Source organism: Neolamprologus multifasciatus, chromosome 3 (assembly GCF_963576455.1).
Source record: "Neolamprologus multifasciatus chromosome 3, fNeoMul1.2, whole genome shotgun sequence".
Taxonomy (NCBI): domain Eukaryota; kingdom Metazoa; phylum Chordata; class Actinopteri; order Cichliformes; family Cichlidae; genus Neolamprologus; species Neolamprologus multifasciatus.
The window spans coordinates 47197627-47225471 of record NC_140441.1 but is presented as its reverse complement, the minus strand read 5'-3'; the positions used below and the strand labels follow the sequence as shown (position 1 = coordinate 47225471).

Genomic DNA, 27845 nt, shown 5'->3' with positions numbered 1-27845 from the left:
AATCAAACTAAATCAACTCACGATCACGTCAAACATGCAGGTTTGTGCTTCCTGTCGTAACTTTGAGGCAAACTGTAAAACAAACTACTGAAGACTTTCCAAACCAAATTTTCGACATTCCTTGTCAACCACAAAGTGTAATATCTGGAAATGACAAACGGCAGACTTCCTGTTGCGTTTGTCTCAAAGGTTCTCTGAACTGATTCATCTTGGAAAGTTGCACACGTGTACCAAATTTCACCCACACAGGTGGAACCATGTATGTAGAGCCATTTTGTACTGTCCACATGCCAGACCCATAAAATATGTACGTTTTCACCAGAGCAGGTGCGTGTGCAAAGTTTAGGCCCTCAGCGAGGCTTTAAAATCAGACTGTATTTATGAAAACAGCTGCTTGTTTTCACACTCGGGCCTTAAAAGTAAAGAGAATTGTATCAAAAGTGTTGCTGCCTGAGAACATTTCTCTTTGCACTTTAATTCTTACATTGTTTTTGTGTTATTCAGGTGATGAACATGTACGGTGAGCTGGTCATGGACTCTGTGCCAAAGAAGGTGAGGAAGCTGCAAACTAAACTGAAACGGTATCCTTGTGAAATGAATGTGGATGGTTTACCTACCTCGTTATTATTGTGTCGTTGCAAAGGCCATATGTAACATCTTCTGAGATTCTTCAGCCTTGTTTGAACCTTCTCTGCTGAACACGCTGAAACCATGTTTCACTCGATACATCAGTGCACAATATCAACTACATCAAACACTTGATGTATCATAATGAAAACAGCCACTCAGAATATATAAACTGAGTATACAAAGATCTTACAGCTGTCATATGTTCCTTCGTTTTTTATTGTTATGATGGTAAATATTTTTGTGGAGGGTCTAATAAGTGAATAATAATAATATATTCAGGGCAGAAACTATTGATTATTTGAGTTGGTGTAGTTCAGTTCAATTCAGTGTTATTTAAATCAACACAGTTGCCTCAAACCGCTTTATATTATCAGGTTGGAGATCCTACAATAGTGCAAAGAAAACAGAGAAAAGCCAACAATCATATGACCCCCTACGAGCAAGCGCTGTGGTGACAGTGGGAAGGAAAAACTCCCTTTTAACAGGAAGAAACCTCCGGCAGAACCAGGCTCAGGGAGGGGCGGGGCCATCTAACGGGATCTGTTGGGGTGAGAGAAGGAAGACGGGACAAAGACGCTGTGGAAGAGATTAACAGTAACTAACGATTCAGTGCAGAGAGGTCTACTAACACACAGTTAGTGAAGAAGAAACACCCAGTGCATCATGGGAATCCCCCGGCAGCCTACGTCTATTGCAGCATAACTAAGGGAGGATTCAGGGTCACCTGGTCCAGCCCTAACTATATGCTTTAGCAAAAAGGAAAGTTTTAAGCCTAATCTTAAAAGTAGAGATAGTGTCTGTCTCCCGAATCCAAACTGGAAGCTGGTTCCACAGAAGAGGGGCCTGAAAACTGAAGGCTCTCCCTCCCATTCTACTTTTAAATACTCTAGGAACAACAAGTAGGCCTGCAGAGCGAGAGCGAAGTGCTCTAATAGGGTGATATGGTACTACAAGGTCATTAAGATAAGATGGGGCCTGATTATTACTCATCACTTGGTGTTTGCTCTCTCTGCTGTATCTCTCTGTTCCTTTTCAAACATACACTGTTGTTTTTGTGTAGCTTATCTGTGTAGTCGATTTAATTAGAAACTTGCAGGTAACGTTTTATTTCAGAGTCTAATCTTCACGTGGTTTGTCCAGAGCACTCTGATTCACAGTTTTCACTCACTGTGTCTTCAGCGATTCACTAGCTTAGCTCATAGCCGACTTGTTAGCAGCGTGGCCTCTTGACCTGTTCCTCCTGCACTTTCCTGCTCATTGGGTCAGATGTTTAACCCCCGGTACACTACCAACACCTTCTTGTGTCTAATCGTTCTGCTGCCAGACAAAAACAAACCAAACTTGAGCAAATGATTTAAATACAAATAATCAAGAAAGAACAATATCGCGTCCTCAACAGCAACAAAGAGTAAAACAGTGAAATGTTAAACTTTAAACATTGCGTCTCTCTCTTCTAAGTCCCTGTTAGTACATTAATTAATAAACAGATGGATTTACCTGGTTACAGCAGGATGATTATGTTAGTTTAAAGGGAACCCCGGCTATTAAAATATGTACTGTGCTTTCAATAACACATTTGTGGTATTAAAATATACTAAATGTTTTCCTTCTAAGCACATTTTATATAAAACCGATTTACCAGTAGGTCGCCATTGTTATTTACTTCTCAATGCACTCTGGGTAGTGACGTCACACGGTTGCACCGCATCCAGTTCACAGTTAGCAGCGCACTGGAAATGGTTTCTGTTCAACCTTTCCAGTTTGAACCAGAGCAAACCAAGAGAGAGGATGAAAACAGTCAACCAGCACTTAGTTTAGATGAAGATGAAAACAATCCGTCACACGATGACGAGAGAGTGAGGGAAAACTACTGGTGTCTATGCGGCTACTGCTTGCCGATGGCAACGGCGACTCAGAGCGTTTGTTGTTTGTCTTAATCCAGATGTTCTTTGGGCAGCCCTTGTTAGCCTGCATGACCGGTATCTGGTCTTTAAGTGATGACGTGATGAATCCTGCTTCCAGGCCCAAAGTAGTCTGCATTTAATAAGACTGTTGTGTTTTTAACACGTTTTAATGTTTTGTATCTTGTTCGATTTAATCTCAACAAACCCCTAAAAACAGTCAGTGATCACTGTCGGCTTGTCACGGTTTTTATTACCGCCAGTCATTTTAAAGCTCAGTTTTTAAACCCTTACGATGTAACTGCAGCCCAGCCCATGCAGCAGTATATGAATGACTAACCTCGTATTGTGGATGGATTATCTCAGTTGTTCTCCTGACTGAAGTTTGGTCCGTTTACAGCATCCTGCCATGCGATTGCATTCGTCCCTAACCATCAGGAACCCTCATATGAACTTTTATCGAGTAGAAAAAAAGTCCTCCGTTTGTTAGCGTTCATCCTCCAGCTTTACTGTTTATGTTATGCTAACATAGCGATCACGTAGCACATCATTATATACCAGCTAGCCCAACTTCAGTAACCCTACAAACGTCACTGCTGTTTAGTCTTCATTTATGTTGGAAGTGATAGCAGAGCTGTACGTTTGAATTTGATAATAAATCTCTCAGTCAGATCATGGTACAGTGGAACCCCGGCTTACGAAGACCCCATTTAACGAAAAATTCAAGTTACGAAGGCACTTAACGGCAATATTTCTGCCCGAGGTACGGTAAAATGCCTGCGTAACGAAATAGATAATATAGAAAGTTTTAAAAAACTTAATTAAATTCCATAATGTTATGTACATGTACACGTATGTATGCATGCATGCGTATGCTTTCTTCAGCCTCCTCCTCCACCAAGAACTTCGTCTTCAGCCAGCATCGCCTCACTCAAAAGGCGATGGGAAAAGGTGCTTCGACTTAGGAAAATTTTGACTTACGAAAGACCCTCTGGAACTAATTAATTTCATAATTCGGGGTTCCACTGTATATTATATTTAGATGGAAACTAGCGAGCTAACTTCCTGCTAACTTCTAACTCAGTTAAATGTCATAAATTCAGTTTTCATGGATGCCTGGATATTATACTTAATTGTTACACCTGGCAGAGCATCCACACTGATCATTTTATTACAGATGAACAAATTCAGACAGTTTTTCAACTCTCAGTGATGCCGCAGTGATCATTTGACTTTTGCAGCGGAGTTTGGGCCCAGACATGGCTAATAACATCAGACTCAAAGACCAGATAGTGCTGGTCTACCAAGTCGTAACCAGGTAATAGGCAAGTTAATTAATACGGTTGCTACACTTTAAAAAACAAAACAGGTTAGCTGAACGAAAGCACCTATACTACCGACAACCAATACACGGCATCGTCCCAGAATGCATTGTGTGCGAAAAAACATGGCTGCTCCCACGGCTACAAAATAGTTTTAAGCAACAAAGATTTAATGAATAACAAAAAAATTGTAGTTATTCTCAAGTATGTTTTTATGTAGTGGAGATAATTTGTAACATGTTTAGAGTAACTTGTCATAATAGTCGGGGTTCAACACCCCCGAGTCTTTCTAACCATCAGAAACCTCGAAGCACAGGCCGAGGGGGAGGTGTGGCAGCAATTTTCCACCCCAGCTTGTTAATCAACCAAAGACCCAGAGTTTGAATTCATTTGAAGGCCTGATGCTCAGCCTTGTCCACCCCAGCTGGAAAAACCAAAACCAGTCTTATCTGTTGTTCTCGTCCACCTGGGCCTCACACAGTTTGTCTGAATGCTAATTGATGTTCTTTTTATGAAGTGTGGAAACACGCCTGGCAGGATGTGTGGCTATCAGCAGACGGGTATAACAAGCTGCCAATTATTGATTAAGGAGCTTTTTTCCTTTTGCTGTCATGTTATGATGGTAAAAAAATAAAACGTTGGACTGTGCCGAGTCCTGTCTCTGGCTGCGATGACTGGAGCCTTGCTGCTCCCGTAGTAATGGTCTGTGTAATCCCCGTGTTTACTGTCATTAATCAAAATCTTTTTTTGTCTTTTTCAGGTCCATTTTTTCAACAGCTTCTTTTACGATAAGCTAAGGACAAAAGGCTACGAAGGAGTCAAACGGTGGACAAAAAACGTAAGTGAATGCTGCCAACGTGCTCGGAGTAGTTTAGCAGCGTATTAACACTTTATATTAATATGCAGGAATAAAACAATGAGTGTCGTTAGAGCTGGATGATAAAAGACATTCAGTCTTGTCTTTAAATTACAATGTAACACAAATTTATGAAGGTGGTCTAAATAATTCAGACAGCTCATGCAGACAGTTGCAACTAAGAACTTTCTGAACATCAGTAGCACATTTCAAACGTCATGACAGGCTGCACACGAGTGGAAAACGTGTTTCATTAAGTCAGGACATAATATCAGAGTCAAAGAATCTCTATACGACTCTGTGTGTGATGCATGATTGTGTGATCTGCACTGGTCTAGGTTAAAGCCTCACTGTCTGTGTTTTTTTTTTTTTGGGGGGGGGGGATACTGAATCTCTGTCTTACACATCTGGAGTAAGAATGGGGGGGAAACCCTTTGCTTTTAAAACTACACAGATTAGTCTTCTCACTTTACTAACTCCACAAAGGTCTTGAGCCAGCCGCCCATTTCTTGAAGTCTTTGCTCCCAAGGAGAAAGACCCGAGTGGTGTTGAGCAGTAGTTTTTTTCTGGGGGACTTATAGGATGAAACATTGTCACAGTTTCGAAACACATAATTGGTTCAGATTTTTGCCGTGTAGTTCTGTCACCAACACAGTGACAAAAAGAGCTTTTTCCTGTAAACTCCTGCAGATGTTGGCATTGTATGCAGTCAAGAAACTGGACAAGTGGAGCACAAAAGTAGTAGTAGCTGTCTTAAATATCTATCTATAGTAAATAAATAAAGAAGCAAGGTAAACTGTGACAACACGCTGAGGAGTGCCAGGCAACTCAACAACTACACTAAAAATTGGTGGCAACCAGTCATATAGAGTGATGCGTCCAAATGTGAGATTTTAGCTTCAGATTGTAGATGAACAGGAGAGAGGTGCAGTAACGGTCTCGTCTGTACAACAGAGACTGCATGTCAGCCAGCTCAGGATCTTCTTAAACCTGAAGTAATTCTGAATGCAGAACAAACTGAGATTTTGCGCCACCATTCAGTTCCAGCTGGAAAGCATCTGACTGCTTTATTTTACAGCAACGATGTCAAACACACAGGTAATGCAGCAAAGACCTGGATAGAAAAACAATGAAACCTGGTCAGTCGTAGAATGATCCACTCAGGGTTTGGACCTCAGAGACCTTCAGTTGCTGAAACTGGAATCATCAAGATTCCTCCCTTTGTTCCTTTTGTTCCCTTGAGAAGGGAACAAAGGGAGGAATCTCCAAAGAAGAACTTTGGACTGATCTTTATTCAAGCTAGAAGGTTTTTTTCTGAACCTAACCTAGGAGAGTTCAGGCTGGTCTCACCAAATGTATTTTTGCTTAGATTTCCATGTGTGTGTTTGCACGTTTCAGTACGTTTCTGACCTTTGACCATTTTCTGATGGCTCAGTGCTGTAAATGTCAGTTTGCTTCAGTTTTAACTTTCAAAGAACGTTGTGACATCAAAATGAAAATGAACATATATTTTTATGTCTTAGTTTTTGTATTTTAGATCTGACTGTTTATGTGCTCTTTTCATTCAAACGTGTCGTTTAAATAATGCACACATGTAACAAAGCCTGAGCTGTACGCACAGTTGTGTCTGCTCTGTGCTTTGGCTTTAGATGGAAATCAGCTGTTTGTCCAAACACCACTGTGGTTCAGCTTTTTTATTTGGTATCTACTGACACTACCAATGGAACATTTTGATCTTCTCTGGGGTCTTTAGTCAAAAACAAGGCGTCAGACTAACTTTGGTTAAGACAAAAGTCTCGTTTGTATTTCAAACATAAGAGCTCTGCAGCAAGCAGAGCATGGAGAGTTCATCTGAAACAGAGTTTTCCAGTTCTTTCAAACTTCAAAGGTTCTTTGTTACAAAATAAACTGTTTCCTGTATAGTTTCAGATAAGCATGTTGTCTTTACATGAATACTGTTACAGCTTGTTACAAACTCCTGAAAGGAACCGTCCTGACGCGCACTTTTTAGTGCTTGAATAAAAAACAGTCAACTTTATACGTTTAATTAGCTGCTGCTCCAAATTAAGATTTGAAAGCCCGCCCCAGTTTTCATGAGAAGAATAATATAAACAACATAATTACAATTTATTTTTTCAAAGGTTTAAACAGATTATTTTTTAACATTTAAATTGTAATTGTATATCCACAGTTCCAGCTCATTTGTAAATATTAAATAGTTTTGGTTTCTAAATCTCATCCTAATATTATACACATAGAAGACACATCATCATCATGCAACCTTACTATCTGATGACTAAAAGATCCCACGACTGTCTGGAGGTTAAAGTTTTACTTTAAAGTTTTTTATTGAGATAACGTGTGTGCCTCCGTGTCTGTTCGACCCTGATCATCCAGCATTGTTGAACAAGGATATGCCCCGTTCCTCATTTCTTAGTTTCTTGCACATTTGTCTTGTTCACACATTTTAAGATAATCAAACATAATGAAATATTAGACAATATTCAGTCCTGCTGCATTACCCACCCGTGGTTAAGCTTACTGAGTGACCTGATGGCTGGACATGGTCAGAGTTCATGGTTGAATCAATTACAGTCGTCCAGGTCCTGAAGCAGCAGACTCCGTCCTCGTCTTGTTATATTAATATATCATTGTTTAATATCACTGTTACCAATATTATCATATTCAAAGCTGTTAGTTTTTGGAGAATATTCTGTGTGAAACTATCTTTGATCATCCAGGTGTTTTTGGACAAATGTGAGTAAAATTACTTTGGTCTGAAACGTGTAACAAATATACACCAAAACAATGAAATACTTGCATGTGGTTTATCTGCAGTACCTGTTAAATCCCATGGAAAAATGTTGTGACATGTTTTTATAGAACTGAAAGCGACGATGTGATGACAGCCTTACTCATCTGCTTGTCTTAATAGGAAGAACATGCTTCCCACATTGTTAGCGTCTGGCTTTGTTTGGTTCATAATTGAATTAGCTCTTGGCTAACAGCCGCATGCACCACTTTACAAGCTTTTCCATCTGTGTGTTGGTGACATTGCTTTAGACCACATTAGGAGCACTGCTGGCTTAGTGTTACAGGGTGGGGGGCATTGTATAATTGAAAACCGACAGCTTAACCAAGATTTTTGTTACGTCTCTCAAACTCTTGTGTAATCCATTTATTCCTGTTCATTTATCAGGTCGACATCTTTCAGAAGGATCTGTTGTTGATCCCCATCCATCTTGAGGTCCACTGGTCGCTGGTCAGTGTTGACATTCCTCGTCGAGCCATCACCTACTTTGACTCTCAGAGGACTTTGAACAGGCGTTGCCCAAAGGTAGGGATCAGGCAGCTTTTGGAAAAGGAATGAGTGGATGAGTTTTTGAAGAAAGGTCAGTAGGTATCGATTAGGGCTGCCACAAACGATTATTTTTGCGATTAGTCAACTAATCAGATCATCCATTGGACGTAAAACGTACAGCTTATTGCACCAGCAGCATCTGCTCTTATATAACTATCATTAGCTTACAGCTTTAAGTGTTTAAGGTCTGTGCTAACTAAAAATAAAGACAAGATGATCGTTTATTAAATTTTAATGAAATTTGCAGATTGTTTTGGTGAAGTTTAATAAACTCCTTGCTATCTAAAATATAACAGGACACTGGAGTAAATTCTCGAGCATCTCACACTTCTGATAATCAGCTGTCTGCTTGACTTTTATTCAGCTGTGTAAAAACTATAACTTTAATCTCAGCCAAACCGATTTACTCAGGAACAAATAAAATACTGAAAAAAGCCAAACAATAACATTTTTAAGTTATCTAAGTGACTTGTATATATTTAACCTGAGTAGCGAAAGACGGCAGTGGGTTTGAAAACGATTTGCCGGGAGTCCGGTGTTCTCACGGCTCTAGCGAGCCTAGCCCCCGGCTAGCTATCGAGCTAGTGGGTAACAGACGTCTCCGAAAACGTCGGAGCACTTTTGAAAATATGTGGTGTCTTGATAAACTGAGCAGATATTTGAGGTTTACACAGCTACATTCTCGCCTGAAAATATGTTAAATGTTTATTTTGTGACCCAGAAAGAATAATAAGAGTAACATTAAAACTAACAAGCTGCCGCCATTGTTGTAAACTGAGCTGGGCTGCGCTATGAATTCTGGGACACAGCTTCTTCTTCTTCGGGGTTTAACGGCAGCTGGCATCCTTGTACATGCAGTGCTGCCATCTTCTGTTTCAGTCCGGTATTACACTCTTAAATCCTACTACTTATTCCTGCGTCTTTTGGGATCTTACAAAGCTTCAAACGAAGCGTCGACTATTAAATCAGTCGACGACGATTTTGATAGTCGACTAATCGTGGCAGCCCTAGTATAGATGCTTATTAACGCTTCTGTCAAAATGATTAATAGTAGCAAATAAGCAGCTGCATGATATTTCTGTTAGCTAATATTGTTGCTTTTTAAATAAAACTTAGTATTTTTTAACACTACAAATTTGTTGTAAAAGACCAAAGTTTTTGTGACCTCTTCAGTTGGGTTGTGTTAAACCCAAATGTTCGGGTCCAAAGCTGCTCCTCTGTCTGTCCTGCCAGTGATTCAGTTGCTGATAGGAGAGGACGGGCTGTCACACCTACAGTGTATCCATGAATCTACTGCTCAAAGTCAGAATCTCTGCTTTTGGAAACTGCTCAGTCTCTTTGAATGTGTTCATTTTGATTCCAGCACATTTACAAATACCTGCAAGCTGAAGCCATCAAAAAAGACCAGCAAGACTTCCTGACAGGATGGACCGGCTTTTTCAAAATGGTAACACGACTTTTCTTTATAACACTTAACAAAGCTCTGGTGAGACTTTGAGTAAAAATGATACGAGAAGTAGACTTTAGTTGAAATGGTACCATTGCTAATGCTAATGTATTTGTAATGTTGCAGAATGTGGGCCGCCAGAACAATGACAGTGACTGTGGGGCGTTTGTGTTACAGGTGAGTTTTCTACAGTGTGCATGAGGGCTGGGTGATATGAGGAAACACAAATATTGCCATATTTTTTGGCTATATCGCGATATGTCTTGTGCAGCAGAGGGTTGCAGTTTGAGCCTCAGTGAGGTCGGGTTTTTATGTAAATATTAACATGTGTGGTATCCACAGAAACTTTCAAGTCTCAGCCACAAGCTCATAGAAACCATTTGTGCAAACACCAAACAGCCAACACAACAATTAAAAAGGCAGTTATGTGCCTAAACACAAACAACAAAGCCACACTCAGCTTTCGTTTCGTTCGTTCGTCACTCTCCAACCAAAATCAACTGTACCAGCAGCAAAAGAAGGCCACAAATATGCTTCAGGAACGATAAACAATAACATGAACTGTTTCCTTCAACAGAGGCCGTCGTAGCTCGAATCACAGCTGGTGTATTTAACGTTTCCTTTAGTGTGTGTTTAGATGTTGACATGCCGAGTTCATTCATGTTGTTCGACATCCTCCTCGTGAAATCCAAAGGACAGCGAGTCTGAAACTCCCGCTGTCACCATATTTCTCCCATCTGCTAGCTTATAAACACGCATGCTCAGCGCAGTGTGCAGGTAGAACATTTTCCAGGTAGGAGGGGGGATTGATGATGCATTTGCAGCGTGCGGGAACTCACTCGATGGTTACAATAAAACCATTTTAACCATCGTACGCATCAAATATACTCGATATATCGCCCAGCCCTGATATAAACGCGAACTCTTGTTGTTGAGAGCTAGCCATGGACAATTTGGATTAGTCTCAGTTCCACTTTATAGCATTTATGAGGGAAACATATGTACCTACTGCATAGATGGTAATTACCACACATCAGATTGTTTTAAATGTGTTTCAGTATCTGAATCTGACCTTTCTTTATCTGCTATCCTGCAGTACTGCAAGTGTCTGGCACTCGGGCAGCAGTTCAACTTTGGGCAGCAAGACATGCCCCGCCTCAGAAGACAGATGTACAAAGAACTGTGTCACTGCAAGCTTATGGTGTGACCCTTCATTTCCATCGTTTGTGGCCAGCTACACCTGCTCCGTCCCTGAAATCTAACAGGATGGAGGGACAGTGTTAAAACAAGAGGAAAATGGGAGCAAGTGACTGGGGGAAAATAAACATTACAAACCTAACTTTTTCTCTTCCACCATGCAGAGAAATTCTTCTAGATGCGAACATTGTTTGACTTTATTTTTTCAGGTTCTGCTTCCCTCGGTTTGTTTGGAAAACACTGATTTAAATATCATGTCATAGTTCTTTGTGGTTGTGAGAGGCCAAGACTAGCTGTCTTATTTTGGGGATGTGCTAGTTATCCGTGTAAAGATAGTCCACTAGTTTTCTGGTTGGAGAGGGAGCACTGAGGTACGGAAAAGCCTGCGTCCAGGAAGTATGAAGGGAAGTCCCGCAGTGGAGTTTGTGTTTAGAGGGCTGCAGTGATTTTTCCATCCAGCCAGTCATTACTTGACATCTTTGCAAATGAAACGTACCCCATGCAATGGCCACCGTTGTGGAGGAGCTGTTCAGCACAAAATGTTTGCTCGTGTATTACAGTGTGAAACTTCCATGTACAATATTTTTAATCGTTTCCTGCGGTCCGCTCAGCTGGAGTTTAGTGGGAACCCATGGTTATGTTGGCAGGTAAAACTTTTTTCTGGTGAATCTCAGGGAAAGTTGGATTTCTGCAGCATCCATGAGTCCGCCTCGTGCCGGCCCACACAGTAGAAACTTTCCCCCTCGACCACTTTCAAGTCATAAACCTTGAAAGCGATCGAACTGAAATGGCTCAAAGAAGTATATTTACAATGCATTTAATTTTTAATGTGTTTCGATCTCTGTCAGTAATTGTGGTAACATGTTTGGGTTTCATAAAAGATCAAGAAAAAAACAATTTGTTTTTTTCTTGTTATTTTTTTTTGTTTAGATCTTCTGGTTAGTATAAAAGCCATTTTGTTGAGGACCACAAATACACACCAGGCATATGTCCACAGTGGAGATACAGTGCTCTCTTATTCTTTTTATAACAAAAGAAAACTTGTGAATAGTTGTTTTTGGCTTTGCTTTTTTTTTTTCCAAGAAGGAGCTGATGCAAGAGAGCTGTTTTATATATCTTCTACAATACGTTATGACTGCTAAAAATAAAAATATGTGGCAAACGTGTGTGTGTGTGTGTGTGTGAAGGTTTTCACTCGTCCAGATCATAGTAATGGAAGCACTACGTTCAGTTTCTTGAAGACGTTTCGTCTGAGAATCAGTCCCAGATTTTGAGCCCTATTGTCCCTAAGAGGGCCGTTGACCCCCTATTGATTCTCTGCATAATCACATGAGCCACGGTGTGAAAATGGGGTGGGTCACACTCAGCCAAGGTTTCAGGTGAACCCATTGTGAGACCTTGCCCCCATCATGTGACTTACTGAATTCAAAAGACCCAGGATGTATATTAAGGCATCTGGGAAGGATCTCAAAGCTGGATCATAGATGGCAGACGCCGTCACGTCTGTTCAAAGAGGGTCGTCCACTCCTCTTTCAAACCTTTGTCCAAAATGTGGACTTTAGCATTTTGAAAGAGTGTGTTTAACAGGCACGCAGATATAGACAGCTATGCAGTCTCCATCAGAACCACTGCTTCTTCCTGCAAACAGGGAACACCCCATAAGCTCTGCAGATGTAATTTAGTCCTAGTCAAACTTTCTAGTCACAAACAGCTTGTGGGAGATTGAACTGAAATGACCTGTTGGCTCAAAGAACTATATTTACATTGCATTTCATTTTTCCTGTCTGTGTCAGTGATTGTGGTATATGTTTGGGTTTCGTAAAAAAGAGGATCTCCGTTTTGTTTTTGTTAAGAGGTCTTCTTGGGTCATTTCTTCAGCTCATCACATTATGGTTTGATCCTTGTAATAGTGATCCCAGTTCTTACTGTCTGCTTTGAGCTTCTTTGCTCTGTGGCTGCACCAAACCAGACTCTCCTTTCTCTGGGGAAGCTGGGGGTGCACAGCTGACGGCCTTGAACATGTCGCTAAACTAACCGCATCTAGATATTATAGGATATCATGCAGTCCCATATTGATTGCATCATCCACAAAGTACAAAGGGGGCCTTACAGTGACTGCTACCAGGATGTGGTGGGTGAGGGGTGTGAATGCGTCCCTTATTAACCTGCAGTATCAGGTATTCAGCCAGCTCTTTGTTTGCAGAGGGGATGGTTGCAGACCCTTTCACACTGATACCTGCTGTAATGGGCGCTTCGATCACTGCCACAACACCTTTTCACAGTCCCTTTCTAACGGCTGTTAAAGTGAGGAAAGCCGCTGCAGTATTTTTTGTGAAAGATGTCGACATTCAGACGATACATAAGCACTGAGAGAACGAGTCATAACCAAAACCCAAGTGCTTTTTTGTTTTTGCAGCCCACATGATGTGAAGTCAAAATCGGCCCCGTGCAGAAAAGCAATATCTGATGAGGGAATCCACAAAGAAAAAGCACAAATCTGTGTAGAAGGTGAATGTTAGTACAGTGGGTGAAATCATTGTCTGATCTCCTGCTGAATTTGTAAGTTTGCTTACAAAGAAATGAGCAGCCTAGTTGTTTATGGTAGTTTAATTTTAATGGAGACAAAATATTAGATCAAGAAATAAAAAACACATTACATGAAAGTAATAAAACCCCATTTCAGAGCAAATATCTGAATGATTCTCAGCACATGTAGAGACTAGAAAGACGCGATGGGTTCTTCATATACATGATAAGACACTTAAAGAGAAAAGTTCTAAACCAGGTACAGATGCCACATTATTGTCACTGGGACAATTTTTTTAAAGCATTTTTTATTTATTATTAATCCTTTATTTATCCAGGTAAAAAATCTCATTGAGATTAAAAATCTCATTTCCAAGAGACCTGGCATCATGGCAACAAAAGTCACATACCACATAGGTATATAACATTTAAAACAAATACAATATCCTATACCAACATGTGTAAAATATACAATAACAGATCAAATTCAGAGTACATTAAAAACAATCACACTGAGTAAAAGAGCTGTTCTCTCGTTCCTTTAAGACAGACTTAAACTCTCCCAAGGTAACCAATTCTGATCATTTCACTTTCTTCTGCAGATTATTCCAGGAAGCAGGGGCAGCGTATTTAGAAGCCTTTGTCCCCAATTCTGTTCTGATTTTTGGGACAATCAATTGTATGATTTTGTTCGAACGAACGATGCGAACGACGGGTGTATTGGTTGTGGTTTTTACACATATAAACATTAAAATGTGCCATTATACATTAGTTTTCAAGCTTTATTTATTTATTTACATTTATGGAGCTAACCTACTGCACTGTCATTAGATTTTTCCATTATCCAGATTCAGCAAGAAATTGAGATAATCAACAGAAATGTTTTAACCCTAACTCTTTACTCTATGAGTAAATGTAAAGAGCAATGTGTTGATGTATATTACATATGAGCCTCATTTCTGATAGGCTGTAAATACTCAACGTAATGCTGGAACATTAACACGTCACATGACCCGAATTAAAAATTGTGTTTATTTTCATTTTTAAACGAATTAAAAATTGCGTTTATTTTTAATTCGGCGTGTTTTAATGTCTGAACAAAGCAGCGGGGACACACCTGGGCAGGCGGACTGAAGAAACCCGGTTGCGTCACCAACGGATTCCGTAAAAACTGAAACCCCGCCTCTTTGGCTAAAGAACTCGGGCACGAGCGTGAATTACGAGCATACTGTAAACGAAACGGTCCGCCCCGTGGGTCTGCTTACTTTTACGTGACGTAGAGCTCGTCCAATCGCAAGTGCCTGTGGGCGGGACCACAGCTAAGTGACGGTGAGCTTTTACAATGAGAAAGCCTCTTTGTGCGCATAACCTATATAAGAGATTTCTGCTGCGGATTCTTTCTTTGAAATAATGTCGGCTGAATATGATAACAGGTAAGGAAGGCTACTTTTGGGCACACTAAGTGTGAGTTCTAGGGCTTATTTTCTTTTTCAATCCGTCATATTTTACTTGATGTTCTCAAGAATGCAGATTTTTAACCGGGTTTTGTAGTCGAGTAACATTCGGGGACTTTTTGTCTTTTTGAACATTAGGACCCTTCGCGTTTCAGGAGACGAGTGTGAAATAAGATTGAATGTTTTAGATCGTTAAAGTCATGTTAGTCAGAAGTTATATTAGTCTTAATGCTTCAGATGTGAATACGGACTGCGGTCGTTATCGGCATCCGGCGACAGCACGTGAACAAGCCTGATGTAGGCCTTTAAAAATTCTTCCTCTTTTCATTTGTAGTAACTTGATATTGAAGCCAAAACATCGGAACTACGATACTTTCGGGTGTAATACACGCGACGAGCCTTATTTTGTCTGTAAAGGTGAATTAATGCTGTTTCGTGGTGTCGATGGAGTCACATGGTCTTAGTACCGATGGTCGGCGTTTTAAACAAAGGTCGCTTTAAGGCCGCTGAAAATGGTCGTTTTTCCGCTTACACACGCGGCATGTGGTGGAGCTGTGTGCTGCCTCCATAAAGCGCTGTGCCTTACGTGTCTATATGAACAATAGCTTTCGCCGACTTTCGCCGACAGTTACAGACTAGCAGGCCCCGTTGCTAGCAGCTAATGCGGAGCAGGCCGCGGCGGAAAGCCGCGAAGCTTCTTCTGCCGCCTTCTTCTTAGCATCGCGGATAACGCTAAATGATCCGAGCGCTTTGAACACGAAGATGTCGGCGTTTGTCGACTACTTGGCCACATTCGACGTGGCTGTGGCTCTGTTTCCTCCGTGAAGCGTCCACCCGCCCCTGTCTTTTCCTCCCCTGAATGGAGAAACGACCATCTTGATTGTATGTAGCAAAAATGGCGGCCTCTCCACAAGGCCGCGCGTCACAGCACAAGGGGCGAAGGCTTCTTTTTTCATGCCAAGTTTGGGAGGAATGATATAACGTGGAGCCTGGTAATGATATAAAGGGGATATTTTTGTGCCACAGAAGATTCTTTTTATTCTCATTATTCGTGGGCAGAGAGGATTTAGTTCATTAGGGTCACTTACAAGTGCAGCTTGAAAGGAAAGATAACCGTGAGTTTCTGTCGTTCACAGAGACAATGGCCCTGAAGGCATGGAGCCAGATGGGATCATTGAGGTAAGTCTCCTATGAAACTCCCCCAACACTGTGACGTTCTTCACAGCCATAGGTACAGCATGTAACGAACTGACTCTAAACCTGTGCTCTTTCTAACCTTTCCAGAGCAATTGGAACCAGATTGTGGATAGTTTTGATGAGATGAATCTACGCGAGACCCTGCTCAGGGGAATTTATGCCTATGGTTTTGAGAAACCTTCAGCTATCCAGCAAAGGGCCATTATGCCTTGTATCAAGGGTAAGCGTGCTTCAATGTGTAATAATGTGTTTCTAACACTTCTTAGCAGAATTCCCTGGATACTAAATGGCACATGTTTTAATTTCAGGTTACGATGTGATTGCTCAGGCCCAATCTGGCACTGGGAAGACTGCCACCTTTGCCATTTCCATCCTTCAGCAGATTGATGTGGAGCTGAAAGGCACTCAGGCTCTGGTCTTGGCTCCCACTAGGGAGCTGGCTCAGCAGGTAGTCTTCCACACCCACCCTCTTACACTAGTGACATATTGTGCCATTGTTTCTTAAGAATCTCTCATGTAGCCTTTTGCATGGCTTAATGTCTCGTCTTTAACTTTCTTTCAGATTCAGAAAGTGGTCCTTGCCCTGGGTGATTACATGGGAGCCAGCTGCTATGCCTGCATCGGAGGGACCAACATCCGCAGTGAGGTCCAGAAACTGCAGGCTGAAGCCCCACACATCGTGGTGGGAACTCCCGGGCGCGTCTTTGACATGCTAACTCGCAAAAACCTTTGTAAGTCTTCCTGAGAAGGCGTTAAATCAGGCTTCGTTTGAAATGTGTGACCACAAAGAAAGAAATGAACACGAGTCAGTTATTGCTCGCACTCCACATTGTAGTCTTCCTTCCCGTCTATTCCTGCTTGCGTATGAGAAGGGCTGTATAATGATGAAACCCATGCGTGTCAGCTGACACTGTAAGCCCCTGCTGTGGTGTTGCTTTGGTCGGCGTTCTGCTGGCTCGAGCGTTCATGACAACAGAGGTCCAGAGGCATGATCATACGTTCATTACTTCTGAATACGGCACCTTTACACCTGAAGACGCTTCATTACTGAACCCTCATTAGTGGCACATGATTCCTAAATCCAACATGAATCGATTGTATCAGTGTGCAAACGTATGGCTTTGTAACATGGTGTTTCCCTTTTTGCAGCTTCTAAATACATCAAAATGTTTGTGTTGGACGAGGCTGATGAGATGCTTAGTCGAGGATTCAAGGATCAGATCTACGAGATCTTCCAGAAGCTGTCGAGCAACATCCAGGTTAGACCTTTGGTGTCAGCGCCGTAACGGCAGAGTCAAAGATCCTTGCTTGAAATGTGAACTTTGCTTGTAGCTGACAGATGTCTCTGTAAATCTTTAAGGTTGTCCTACTGTCCGCCACCATGCCAGCCGATGTTTTGGAGGTCACAAAGAAGTTTATGCGCGAGCCTATCAGAATCCTTGTGAAGAAGGAGGAGCTGACACTCGAGGGCATCCGCCAGTTTTACATAAATGTGGAAAAAGAGGTGAAACACGTGCACTCGCTTTCCCTGTAGTCAGGGTGTTTATGCTGAGCTTGCTGTGCTAACAGTCTGACCTGGTGGTCCTCAGGAATGGAAGCTGGATACCTTGTGTGACTTGTACGAAACCTTGACCATCACACAAGCTGTGATCTTCATCAACACGAGGAGAAAAGTGGACTGGCTTACTGAGAAGATGCACGCCAGAGACTTCACAGTTTCTGCTCTGGTACGAACCTCTTTGTCTTTTCTGTGGACTGAAACATTTGGTACACGTGTGGAAACTTTCAGTGCATGTTGTAAGACTTCATTGCGTCTTTTCAGCACGGTGACATGGACCAGAAAGAGAGAGACCTGATCATGAGGGAGTTCCGCTCGGGCTCCAGTCGAGTCCTTATTACCACTGACCTGTTGGTATGTGACGGCTTCTTATTAGTGCTGTTTGCAGGCCAAGGTTCCCTCTCCTGCCAGCTGCAGTGTTGGTAAAGGACTGAAAGTTCCTTGGTAGAGCAGAAATCTGCCCTCCACTGTAGCTGGGTTCAAATCCCTGACTCACAACTAATTGGCAGATTACATTATTCCTGTAACACACCTGTGAGAGTTCTGGGTAAAGGTGTGGTGGGTCATAGAAACTGGACCCACCACCAGTTTGTGTGTGGGGTTAGCTCTTATTCAGGACATGAGTGCAAAGAAACGTCCAGTTTACGGCCCAATTTTAATTGATAGATGGCCATAAAGACCTGATTGAGATCAAACTGGGTTATTGTGCTCGGCCCTGACAACCAGATTCCTCCTCTGGATGGCATGACCTCGGTCTCCTGTTTGACCAGGACATGTCCTCCAATGCACATATTAAACAAATATGTAAGACTGCTTAACATCTCTAAAATATCCTGTCTCAGAGTGATGCTGAGAAACTCCAAGGGAAGAAGAAAAAAGGGGGGGAAGCAGTAAATTTTCAGAGCCCATCTTTCTCCTGTATTGGCTCGCTGTAAGTAAAGGTGTTTGTTTCTTCTCAGGCCAGAGGTATTGATGTTCAGCAGGTTTCCCTTGTCATCAACTACGACCTGCCAACCAACAGGGAAAACTACATCCACAGGTGAGGATAGAAACTGTTTGCAGACATGATTGGCAGCTATTCACAACAGGCGAATGAAATGTTCACGTCCACATTAGTTGTAATTTTTAGACCACTTTGGGGAAGTTGTTACGTGGCATGTTAATGGCTGAAGTTGCATTTATTGGTGTAAAATGAAGCAAACCCAAAGAGATGATATCTGCAGTGACTGTGATCCTTTTTGTTTTCGACAGGATCGGTCGAGGAGGTCGTTTCGGCAGAAAGGGAGTAGCCATTAACATGATAACCGAGGATGACAAGCGAACACTGAGGGACATTGAGACATTCTACAACACCACCGTGGAGGAGATGCCCATGAACGTGGCCGATCTTATCTAGAAGACTCCCCGCTTCTGTTTGTCCACCCATATCCGATTGTTTTAGAAGTAAAAGCTTGTTTCCTACAATACGAATACTAAAAACTTCCTTTTTCTAAATTCCACCCTGAATTTACTCAGCATTTGACATGATTTTGGAAGAATAACTTGCTGACCCGCTCCATCTGCCATTGTCTTTTATCGACCCTGAAATTTTTCCCAGCGGTTAAATACTCTGCTTCACGCCAGAACTGTTTCCAAAAGCACATTTAAAGTCCAGTGATGACATTATACTTGCTGATTGTTGGCAAAGAGACACTGTTGATTCGAAGCTTGTGTGAGGTTTGACTGTTGCAGCGTCGGTCGGCTGACCCGAGCAGTCTGGACTCGACGGTGTTCTGAATGAACAGCGGTGTGATTGACTAGCTCAGTATTTAAACGATCTTCAGTGTATTTGCACAACGTTCATCGCACGCCCACGGTCATGTTTACAGCAGGTTTTGGGTTCTGGAAGTAAACAGGACATGATCAATAAAATGAGCTGTACAGTGGCTGACAAATTTGATCCTCTTTACTGCTGTGCTTTTTCTGCTTTTCCTCCTCTCCCACTGCGGCCGTAACCCTGTTCAGCCATTTGTACAGTAGAGGTCAGATGAGGAGTGCTTGCAGGAAACGGTGAGTTGTAGCGATTTGGCCTCCTGACCCAGATCCAAGCGACTTTTTTGGTTTTTATTTTTCCCCGTCTCCAGTTTGTTGAGATTGGAGTTTTTTTTTTTACAGGGAATATAAGATTTCAAATGGTTGTGGTCATGTTTTGTAACCTACCTCATCCAAATCTTATAGGTGAATGGGGAGTGTCATCTGGACCAAACTACAAATATAAAAGTATATAGAGATTTTTATCTTGCTTTCCACTCCACCAAAAGTTTCTGAGCTCTCGTATTATGAGGTGTGTGCTATCAGTGCTAATTTTTTTTTTTTTTTTTTTTTTTCCCCAAATTTATGGATTGTTTCCCCCTCCTTTTTTTTTTTTTCCCCTTTTTTTTGAGACAGTGTATCAGGTTTTCCTACATTGATACTGTATAGTAATTTATTTTATTGGTCTTTAAAAGAAAAACAATAAAAAACATTCTTTTCTTTTCCTTTTTTTAAAGCTGTAAAGCAGCCCTCTGTTGGCCAAATCCTGTGTGGTGTCTACTTTTGTGGCAAAGCTCACTCAGTGACGTGGGCGATGGAGTGGAGCAGTCAATGTTAGAGCTGGAACTCTTATAATATTCACATCTTCGGACACGTTTGTGTCACATCAAAGGAGAACGTGTCAGTCTCTGTTGCATTTCCCCATCATTTATTTTCCCGTTGTCTTTTTTTTCTCCCAATTAAAGAGCTCATTAAGATCTGAATCATTAAAAAGAGTCACAGCCCGGAGACAACAGAAGCGTTATAGGACTCAATTATTTGCTTTTATTCAAATATTTGATGTTTGTGTGAAACGGTGTCAAGGCCTGACCCCACACGACCGTGGGTGCAGCAGCTACAGACCGTACCAGTTTACTGAGGCCAACGGCTGGTTGAGACGGACTCTTGCAATAGAGTGCAGTTCTTCATAATAAAGTACTAAACATGTAACGGCATAAGGCATGTCTACGATAAGGTAAAGATACATGTGTGCATTTGTAATAAAGCTGTGAATATAAAATAATGAAATGGAGAAGCATACAGTGTTTTTCCTGCTAAGCAAATAGAAGCTGAGAAGCAGCACCCATCAGCATGTCCTGCAGGAGGCCACAATGTATGAACGATAACGTCTCCGTCCACTAGAGGGGAGCCGTCGATTCAGCCTTACTGACATGATCACCCTTGTACTCTAGCACACATGCACACCTCTTGTGGATTTGCATTTTCTTTCTCTCCCAGCCTGTTGTGGAGCGACACTGACAGTTTATCCACAGACTAATTTCCAGCTCACAGGCACAGACGTAAGATAGAGAAATGTTAGCCCTGGGATGGACGGGCAGCCTTATTCCAGCTTCCCGTAGCTCTATAATCGTGTCTGCACAGCCTCAAAACATGGTGCACATCTCTACTTTGAGGCCTGCTTCTCAGGTTAGGTGGTCCCTTTTCCAAAGGCGCTGTTTGTGGTGAATGTACCCTGTGCCCATCCCCCAAATGCCACATGCACACTGTGGGTACCAACTCGCTCCCTGTTGGGTGTTGGATCGCAGGGTTGAGAGATGGTGGGATGGGGTGGGTGGATTATGTGAGTGTGAGGCTTGTAAAAAGGCTGCCATGGTCTTTCTTTGTGTGACGGATGGCTGGGAGGCTGAACGGGCCTGTTTTGCATGATAAGAGAAGCCAGCGTAGGGAAGAATAGAGGTCTATTCAAGCCCTGTCATCCAAATCCACCCTCCTGCACCAACCCATCACCCACCCCTTCATCATCCATCCCTTCATCATTGCATCCCTCCTCCTTTCTTTTCACCTTCATTTTCTGGCCTTCCCTGTTTTCATTGGTTATTTCTCCCCCTATAAATCTATAGCCTTTACCCACTTCTCTGACCTCCAAACCCCAGCTTATTTTATCCAACTTTATTTCTGTTCATTCAGATTTCCCCTCCTTTCCATCAAGCTGTTTGGACTTTGATGCGTTCCAAAACATTTGAATCTCATCATTATTTCGTGGGTCTGCTGAATGAGGAGATATAATGGAAATGTCACGGTCCAAGCTCTTTAACATTAAAAGAGTCTCTGATTCTCTGACATGTTCACAAAGTCAGCAGGAGATAGTACGGCATAATTAAAGTAATCGAAACAGCCACATAGTACTCTATTATGATTCTTTAAAGCTCTGATTGTGAGTACTACTCAGAGCTGGCTACATTGTAGAGGTCTTTACCTTCCAATATAAAACACATGTTGTTGTGATTTGGTATAAATAACGTTGAAGTTATTTGAACTAAATTTGACCCAAACTCTCATCTGAAGCTTCTCGATTGTCTCATCAGTGTTGGCTTTAAAGATGCTCTGATAACTGATGTTAACACATGATTTTGGTTACGTACCAACAGAACAAACACTTTTAATTCAGCTTTTTCAAACATCCCAACTTCACGGTGATAAAATTATTTTACAAAACTACCAGGGTTGTATCGACATATCTGCAGTCGTTTGGTTCAACAGGACTCGCACATCTCCAAAGTAATCCCACTACATTCTTGGTGACTTTCAAGCTCCTCCAAATTAAACTGTCAAGGACTTTCAACGGAATTCAAGTCAGAGCTTTTTTACTTGTTGTTCTGAAGGTGGTTCACCACGAGGATGTATGTTTGGTGTTGTTGTCATGTTGGAAGATAAAGCAACGACCCAGACCCAGTTTTGCTGCCGACTGCTCCGGGTTTCCAGATTTTCCCGATTCCTTCCACTTTGACGACATTCACAGTTCCAGACGCTCCAAAGCATCCCTGCAGATTAGTACTCTCGTCATTGTGTGTCACTGTGGGGATTGTGTTCTTTCTCCAAACATAAGCAGCGTCTCTATGGCTAGTTCTCTCTGACCAAAGGACGGGCTTCCAGTGGGCATAGTCTTTCTCCAGGTTGTCTTTAGCGTATCTCAGTCTGACTTAAAGGTTTCCATTGCTCTGCTTCCTGTGCAGGGTGCAAGTAACTGTCTTCTTTGAAATAACAATTGCGACTGGCTTCACTTGTGTGTCGGCAGTTGTTCTGGGATCTTTGGATGCATCTCCCACTAGTCTTTTACTTCCTACCTCTGTAAGGCTTGTCCTGGCTCTCTTTGAGTTTCTCGATGATACTTCCACTCCAGTTCTTGACAGTTGGAAATGCTGCAGTAACTTTTCATATCCACCTCCTGAGTTATGAACACCAACATATCTTTTCCTCGAGCTAAACTGATTCAAACTTCTATTGGATGTAAACTGGAAGATAAGCCTCAGTCAGATTTTACCAGCTATAAGTTTTACAAAGCCATTGCACACCCATGGTTTGTGCTATTACTCAATAACATGGTTAGTTTTCAGGAGCTATTTTTTAAATAGTTCTGTTATTGTGTGCAAATAATTTCTGCTTTTTAGAGAAAACTTTTAGGTTTGAAATGCTAAGTTGAAACTCTCTTGCTCTTTTAAAAACTCTGGAAGCAGAGCTGCGTGTGTGAAACAGTCCCGACAGGCTGTGCGACACAATATGTCTCTGTTGAAATGAAATTATTGGATCTTTGATGGTTTTTCTCTTGCACCTCCCCAAACCAACCAGCGGCAGCATGCGCTCCTCTCTCAGCCTGGCCCTGGCTAACAGTTAGAGGGAGTTGTGTTGCCCACAGTGGAGCTCTCATCGTTGGGGGTTTCTTTGTGTTATTGTCGGACGGTTACCCCGCAGTATCAAACACTGTTGTTGTTGTTGTGCTTTATAAATGAAATTGACTGGTTATAAACACAAAACACTGTTTTCTCTTTGAGTTTTTTGTTGTTTGTACTATTTCAACTTTTATGATTATAGATACATTTATATTTGCGGATCTTTCAAACCATATTTTAAGCCCGGAGACGCGTGACAGTCTGCGTGGGTGTCTCCACAGACAACTTTGCTAAAACCTCGTTTTCAGTATATAGTTTACAGTTGCCCGGGGATTATTAAGATCGTCTTGTCTTACTGGAATGCTTCCTCTCACCAACTCCGTCATCAACAAGTGTCTCACGCACCCCCGGAGCCCTTTCATTTGCAATGCACACGCACAGAATGAAGCTTTTTGCCATTCCCATTGGTTCATGCCTGACTGCACGAGAATAGGAGAACTTTGGGAGTGAACAGACAGATGAGTTCAGTGTGTGAGCTGGCTGTCTGACAACAAGTGGTTTTCCGTAAACTCTTTCACTGCACTGAAACCGCACAACTTTACTGTGAAGTGTATCTCAGTGCTAGTTTAATGACTGCCTCGAGAGACTTTAATTTAAGAAGGGGGGGCAGGTTGTCCGCTGCAGTCTCACGGGTGTGTCGTGCGTAAGCCCCGGGGAAACGTGTAACTAAACCTGGCCAAAAGTCGCCAGATTGACGGCGACGAAGGCTCCTGAGTGCTCGATCGTTTATTTGTAACTCGACTTTCCTACTTTTCCCAGCATGTACAGCATGATGGAACACGAGCTGAAGCCGACTGGCCAGCCCCCTTCTCATCAGACCTCCCAGGGAATGTCACCGGTCACCGGCACCATGACCGGGAGCATGGGCAGCAATGGAAACTCTCACCCGAGCTCTAAAACGGCATGCGCACCTGGAGCCGACCCCATGGATAAAGTCAAGCGGCCCATGAACGCTTTCATGGTCTGGTCCAGGGGGCAGAGGCGCAAGATGGCACAAGAAAACCCGAAAATGCACAACCTCTGAAATCAGCAAGCGGCTGGGGGCCGAGTGGAAACTTCTGAACCGATGCTGAGAAGCGGCCTTTCATTGACGAGGCCAAGCGGCTCCAGCGCGGTCCATATGAAGGAGTACCCTGACTACAAGTACAAGCCACGACGCAAGACAAAGCTTTACTCAAAAAAGACACTCAGGTAGGCCAAGTACCCACTGACAGCGGGAAACCTGCTGGTGGCAGCCGGCACAGAGCCAAGGTGGGAGCCCCAGGATGGAGAGCTATGGCTGGGGCCCCACCGGAGGATACGCCGGCATGCAGGGCGAGGGCACTGGGCTACACGCAGCAGCTTCCACCGGTATGAGCTGTTCAGCTCTCCAGTACCCACCTGCAATGACGGCACCGCAGACGTACAATGAACGGGGCCAACTCATACAGGTGAGTGTGTGTCTGCAAAAACAACAACCGCGCATGTTCCAGCGCACGTTAAAGATGGCAAAAACACGCGCAGATACGATACTGAGCGGCAGCGTTTAAACTGCAGGTTACTTCTTCATCGGGCTTCTCCAAACTAAGTCAAAGGTGTTAAAATCTGGTGAAAACGGAGTGCGCAATCCTTCAGCTAGTAAATAATTTATTTCTCTGTGCTGAAAATCCCCTCACTGTTATATTATTTTACAGAATTTCCTTGGGGATTTATAAAGTTTCCTGATTCTGATTTAAAAAAAAACGAGTCTGAGAAATGTCTTTTTTTACTGAATGAAAATTAAGATACCAGAAATAAGCAATGCTGGATGTTCTCAAACTGCCACAGGACTCATCACGCTGAGTTTATTCAAATGAGGCACATATGTTGCATCCATTCCCACCGAATCACAAAGAAGTCTACATATGATTGAGCAACGAGGTTTGTCTGCATTCCTCTGCCTGCAGTCTTTATCAGTATAACTTGTTGGCAAGCAGGCTTGCTCTGTGTGTGGTCCCCTGCCCACAGACCCCCGTCCAAACCATTGTCCTGTGTTAGGGGAGATTTTGCCTCCTAGCACAGATCTCATGACCCTAAACAAAGTCCGAACACTTGATAAATTTTCTGGTGTAAGGATGGACGATGCTGCAATTTATTGCAGTAGTTCCCAGTTTGATTGGTTGTGCTGACTCGTCTGCAGCTTATCTGTCACTGCATTTTTAATACAGCAGTGGAATCATTGAAGCTTTTAAACACAAGTCGAAACCAAATTTTACAAATTTTCTCCGACAGTATTTTGAAGATTTATCTGGAACACGTATCAACTTTATAATCCACCCAGTCTCTTCCAACACTGAAAATATCTTTCTATGTGTATTTAATGAATGCATTTTAGTGTCGAAAATCATGAAGAGTGTTTGCTAAAGACAAGTTTGCATCAGTGTCCATTAATACATATTTAACTATGATAGAGGATTCAGATAGAAAAGTAGCTGTGACACATAGACCAGTCATCCCGTAGTTTTCCTACAAAATCAAACATAGTCTGCTGTGCACTCATGTCTGTTGTAGAGTTCACACTGTGGTTTGTTAGCATATTGGGAATTTTTATCCATGATGATAGCAACAAAATCCCCAGTGCAAGATAAAAAAATATATGTATAAATTCCCAGTGTAAAAGAAGTAATTCTGCATTATTAACTATGTTACACAGAACTGAAAATATCTGGTGCTTAAAAGTTAATATAATTACTACACATGGCCCTGGATTCAAATAACTATTGCAGAGTTTCCAGTAATGCAGGAGTGTGTTTGTGTTTGATGATAAAGTGCTGTATAGCTCGGTGCACACTTGTTTTTATGGTGGAAAAGGACAGGACAGATTTGTAGTTCAGCAGTGCATCCTGACGTTTTTATTCCAAAATAATTACGTTGTTTTGATGTTGTTTAACTCGTAATGCCGTCTTCACCCCGCAGCCCCATGTCATACAGCAGCAGTCCACAGCAGCCCAGCCCTGTCACTATGTCCATGGTGAAATCAGAACCGGTGTCCCACTCTCCTCCCACGGGAACACCAAACCACCATCGGGGGGCTTTGCAGGGTGACCTCAGAGACATGATCAGCATGTACATTCCTGGGACCGGGAGGAGATGCCAGCGACCCTTCGACGGCACAGAGGGGCTACACCAGTGTCCAGCAGCACTACCTCACTGAACTGTTCCTCTCACACACATCTAGGACTGACGAACGGCTCACGAGCAGCTAGAGAGGAGATGGAAATCGGGGTGTGGAGTACTTCAGAATGTCAGCATAAAGAAGTTGGGAAGTTTTTGATGATGTGTCTGCAGTACGACAAGTATCCGAATGTACTCTTTGGTGCCACACGGACGACGCATCCAGGCCACACATGCAGCGCTGAGACTCCACCCACCACCCCGCCACAGACGTCTCTCCCTGAATGTCTTGAGTGAAGCCGGGGTGTCTGTTGTACATAACATGTAATATTTTCTAGTGTTTTGTGTGTTATAGAACTTGTGTTTTAGAACCACCTTAAATACTTGCGATACTGGCTTTCATTACGGTTCCAGCACAGTCGGCGCTGGTTGGACTGGTTCCCGTGGCCACGTCTTCGAATGGCGACTGTCACTTTCTGCCATCTGAAATCATGTGATAGCCACATCACCTGAGCTGCTGGCCATTCGTTAGTGCTGCTGTGATGCGTCAGCAGGAAACTCGAGAATGAAATGCACGACTTGAATAACAGAGCTTTTTAAAATCTAACTCTTTGCGATGTGGCTTTGGTTTAGTAGCCTTGTGTTAGATCTGGACTTCTACTCTTCAGTTACATTTGAATGAAACGAAACAAACTTCTGTTGGACAATCACCACCGTGTCTACAAGGAAAAGGACTGGCTTTGTGCAGTAGTACCTCCTACATGCAGTAGAAGCAGCGGCCTCGGTCAGAATCACACTTTCGGCTCTAAGATCTGACTGTGTTTACTGTGTGCAGGTGTTTTATTTGCTATAATTTAGTTTTAGGACATTTTCATGTTTCGATGCATCGATCTGAACTGAGCATGCTGAATTTATATTCATGTCCTCTTGCGCTAGGCAGGTGTAGTATTTCTTTTTCTATGCTTTTAAATAATTGAAAGGATTTTTATGTGAACTGCTAGATTTTCAGTTGGTCTTTCAAATGTCTCCATACGAGGACGCCGGATTGGAAAAAGACCAGAGTTGTTTTTAAATGAACTGTCAGTTGTATTTTTATAACTTTTAAAGAGAATGGATACGTGTTCCTGATTAAACCTCAGAAAACCTTTATTCTTGTTTCTAAACTTTTTGCAGTAACAAACGTTGAGATAATGCTAATTTCTTTTTGAAGTTTAGTCCTGGTTGGATTCAAATTGTGATCTTCAAACACAAGCGGGACATGTGATATAATTCTGTTCTAGTCATAACTGAACTGTGTCCAGCATTCGGGTTTAACCTGCCCAGTGTCATGTGTAAGTTACCGTAGGCAGCATTTGTGCAAACAGTATGTATATGAGGCTCTTAGACGAAGAGTCCTGATTCCTTTTTGATGGAAAAGATTTGTGGCTTTCATAACAACATTAATAAATTAGGTTTATGCCAACATGTTTCATGAAAGTGAAATAACAGCAGCTCACTTTGTCTCCAATCCAATAACTCACTAATCC

General features: G+C 42.3%; 3 protein-coding genes and 1 non-coding gene across 4 annotated transcripts in view; all 4 read left to right on the top strand.

Moving 5' to 3' along the window:
* Positions 1 to 11880, top strand: part of senp3b (SUMO specific peptidase 3b) — a 22680-nt gene extending 10800 nt beyond the window's left edge. Inside the window, exons 7-12 of the mRNA XM_085153992.1 lie at positions 505 to 552; positions 4614 to 4691; positions 7909 to 8046; positions 9434 to 9517; positions 9644 to 9694; positions 10614 to 11880. Of these exons, the coding sequence (XP_085010118.1) occupies positions 505 to 552; positions 4614 to 4691; positions 7909 to 8046; positions 9434 to 9517; positions 9644 to 9694; positions 10614 to 10724 (510 nt within the window). The 3' untranslated portion in view covers positions 10725 to 11880. The remainder of the gene's footprint in view (positions 1 to 504; positions 553 to 4613; positions 4692 to 7908; positions 8047 to 9433; positions 9518 to 9643; positions 9695 to 10613) is intronic.
* A 2674-nt stretch (positions 11881 to 14554) lies between these two features.
* Positions 14555 to 19388, top strand: eif4a1a (eukaryotic translation initiation factor 4A1A). Its single transcript, XM_085154001.1, has 11 exons — positions 14555 to 14673; positions 15831 to 15873; positions 15979 to 16111; positions 16200 to 16339; positions 16454 to 16622; positions 17041 to 17150; positions 17252 to 17395; positions 17481 to 17618; positions 17714 to 17803; positions 18409 to 18488; positions 18701 to 19388. The coding sequence occupies exons 1-11, from the start codon at positions 14651 to 14653 to the stop codon at positions 18843 to 18845; spliced, it is 1215 nt and encodes a 404-aa protein (XP_085010127.1). The 5' UTR covers positions 14555 to 14650; the 3' UTR covers positions 18846 to 19388.
* On the top strand, positions 16768 to 16908 carry LOC146523708 (small nucleolar RNA SNORD10). The gene has a single exon (XR_014873510.1). It is a non-coding gene; the product is annotated as a small nucleolar RNA SNORD10 (small nucleolar RNA).
* Positions 19389 to 19524: 136 nt separating the features above from the next.
* On the top strand, positions 19525 to 27781 carry sox19b (SRY-box transcription factor 19b). Its single transcript, XM_085154007.1, is given in 9 exon segments — positions 19525 to 24205; positions 24207 to 24248; positions 24250 to 24297; positions 24299 to 24423; positions 24425 to 24593; positions 24595 to 24617; positions 26122 to 26281; positions 26283 to 26355; positions 26358 to 27781. Coding segments are annotated over 9 exon segments (924 nt in total). The 5' UTR covers positions 19525 to 23947; the 3' UTR covers positions 26384 to 27781.
* The last annotated feature ends 64 nt before the right edge of the window (positions 27782 to 27845 follow it).

Excerpts from the sequence above, each read along its gene's own strand:
- eif4a1a (XM_085154001.1), top strand. The coding sequence starts at position 14,651 with ATGTCGGCTGAATATGATAACAG. Across the intron at positions 16,112-16,199 it reads CATTATGCCTTGTATCAAGG|GTTACGATGTGATTGCTCAG; the intron begins GTAAGCGTGCTT and ends TTTTAATTTCAG. Across the intron at positions 18,489-18,700 it reads AGGGAAAACTACATCCACAG|GATCGGTCGAGGAGGTCGTT; the intron begins GTGAGGATAGAA and ends TGTTTTCGACAG.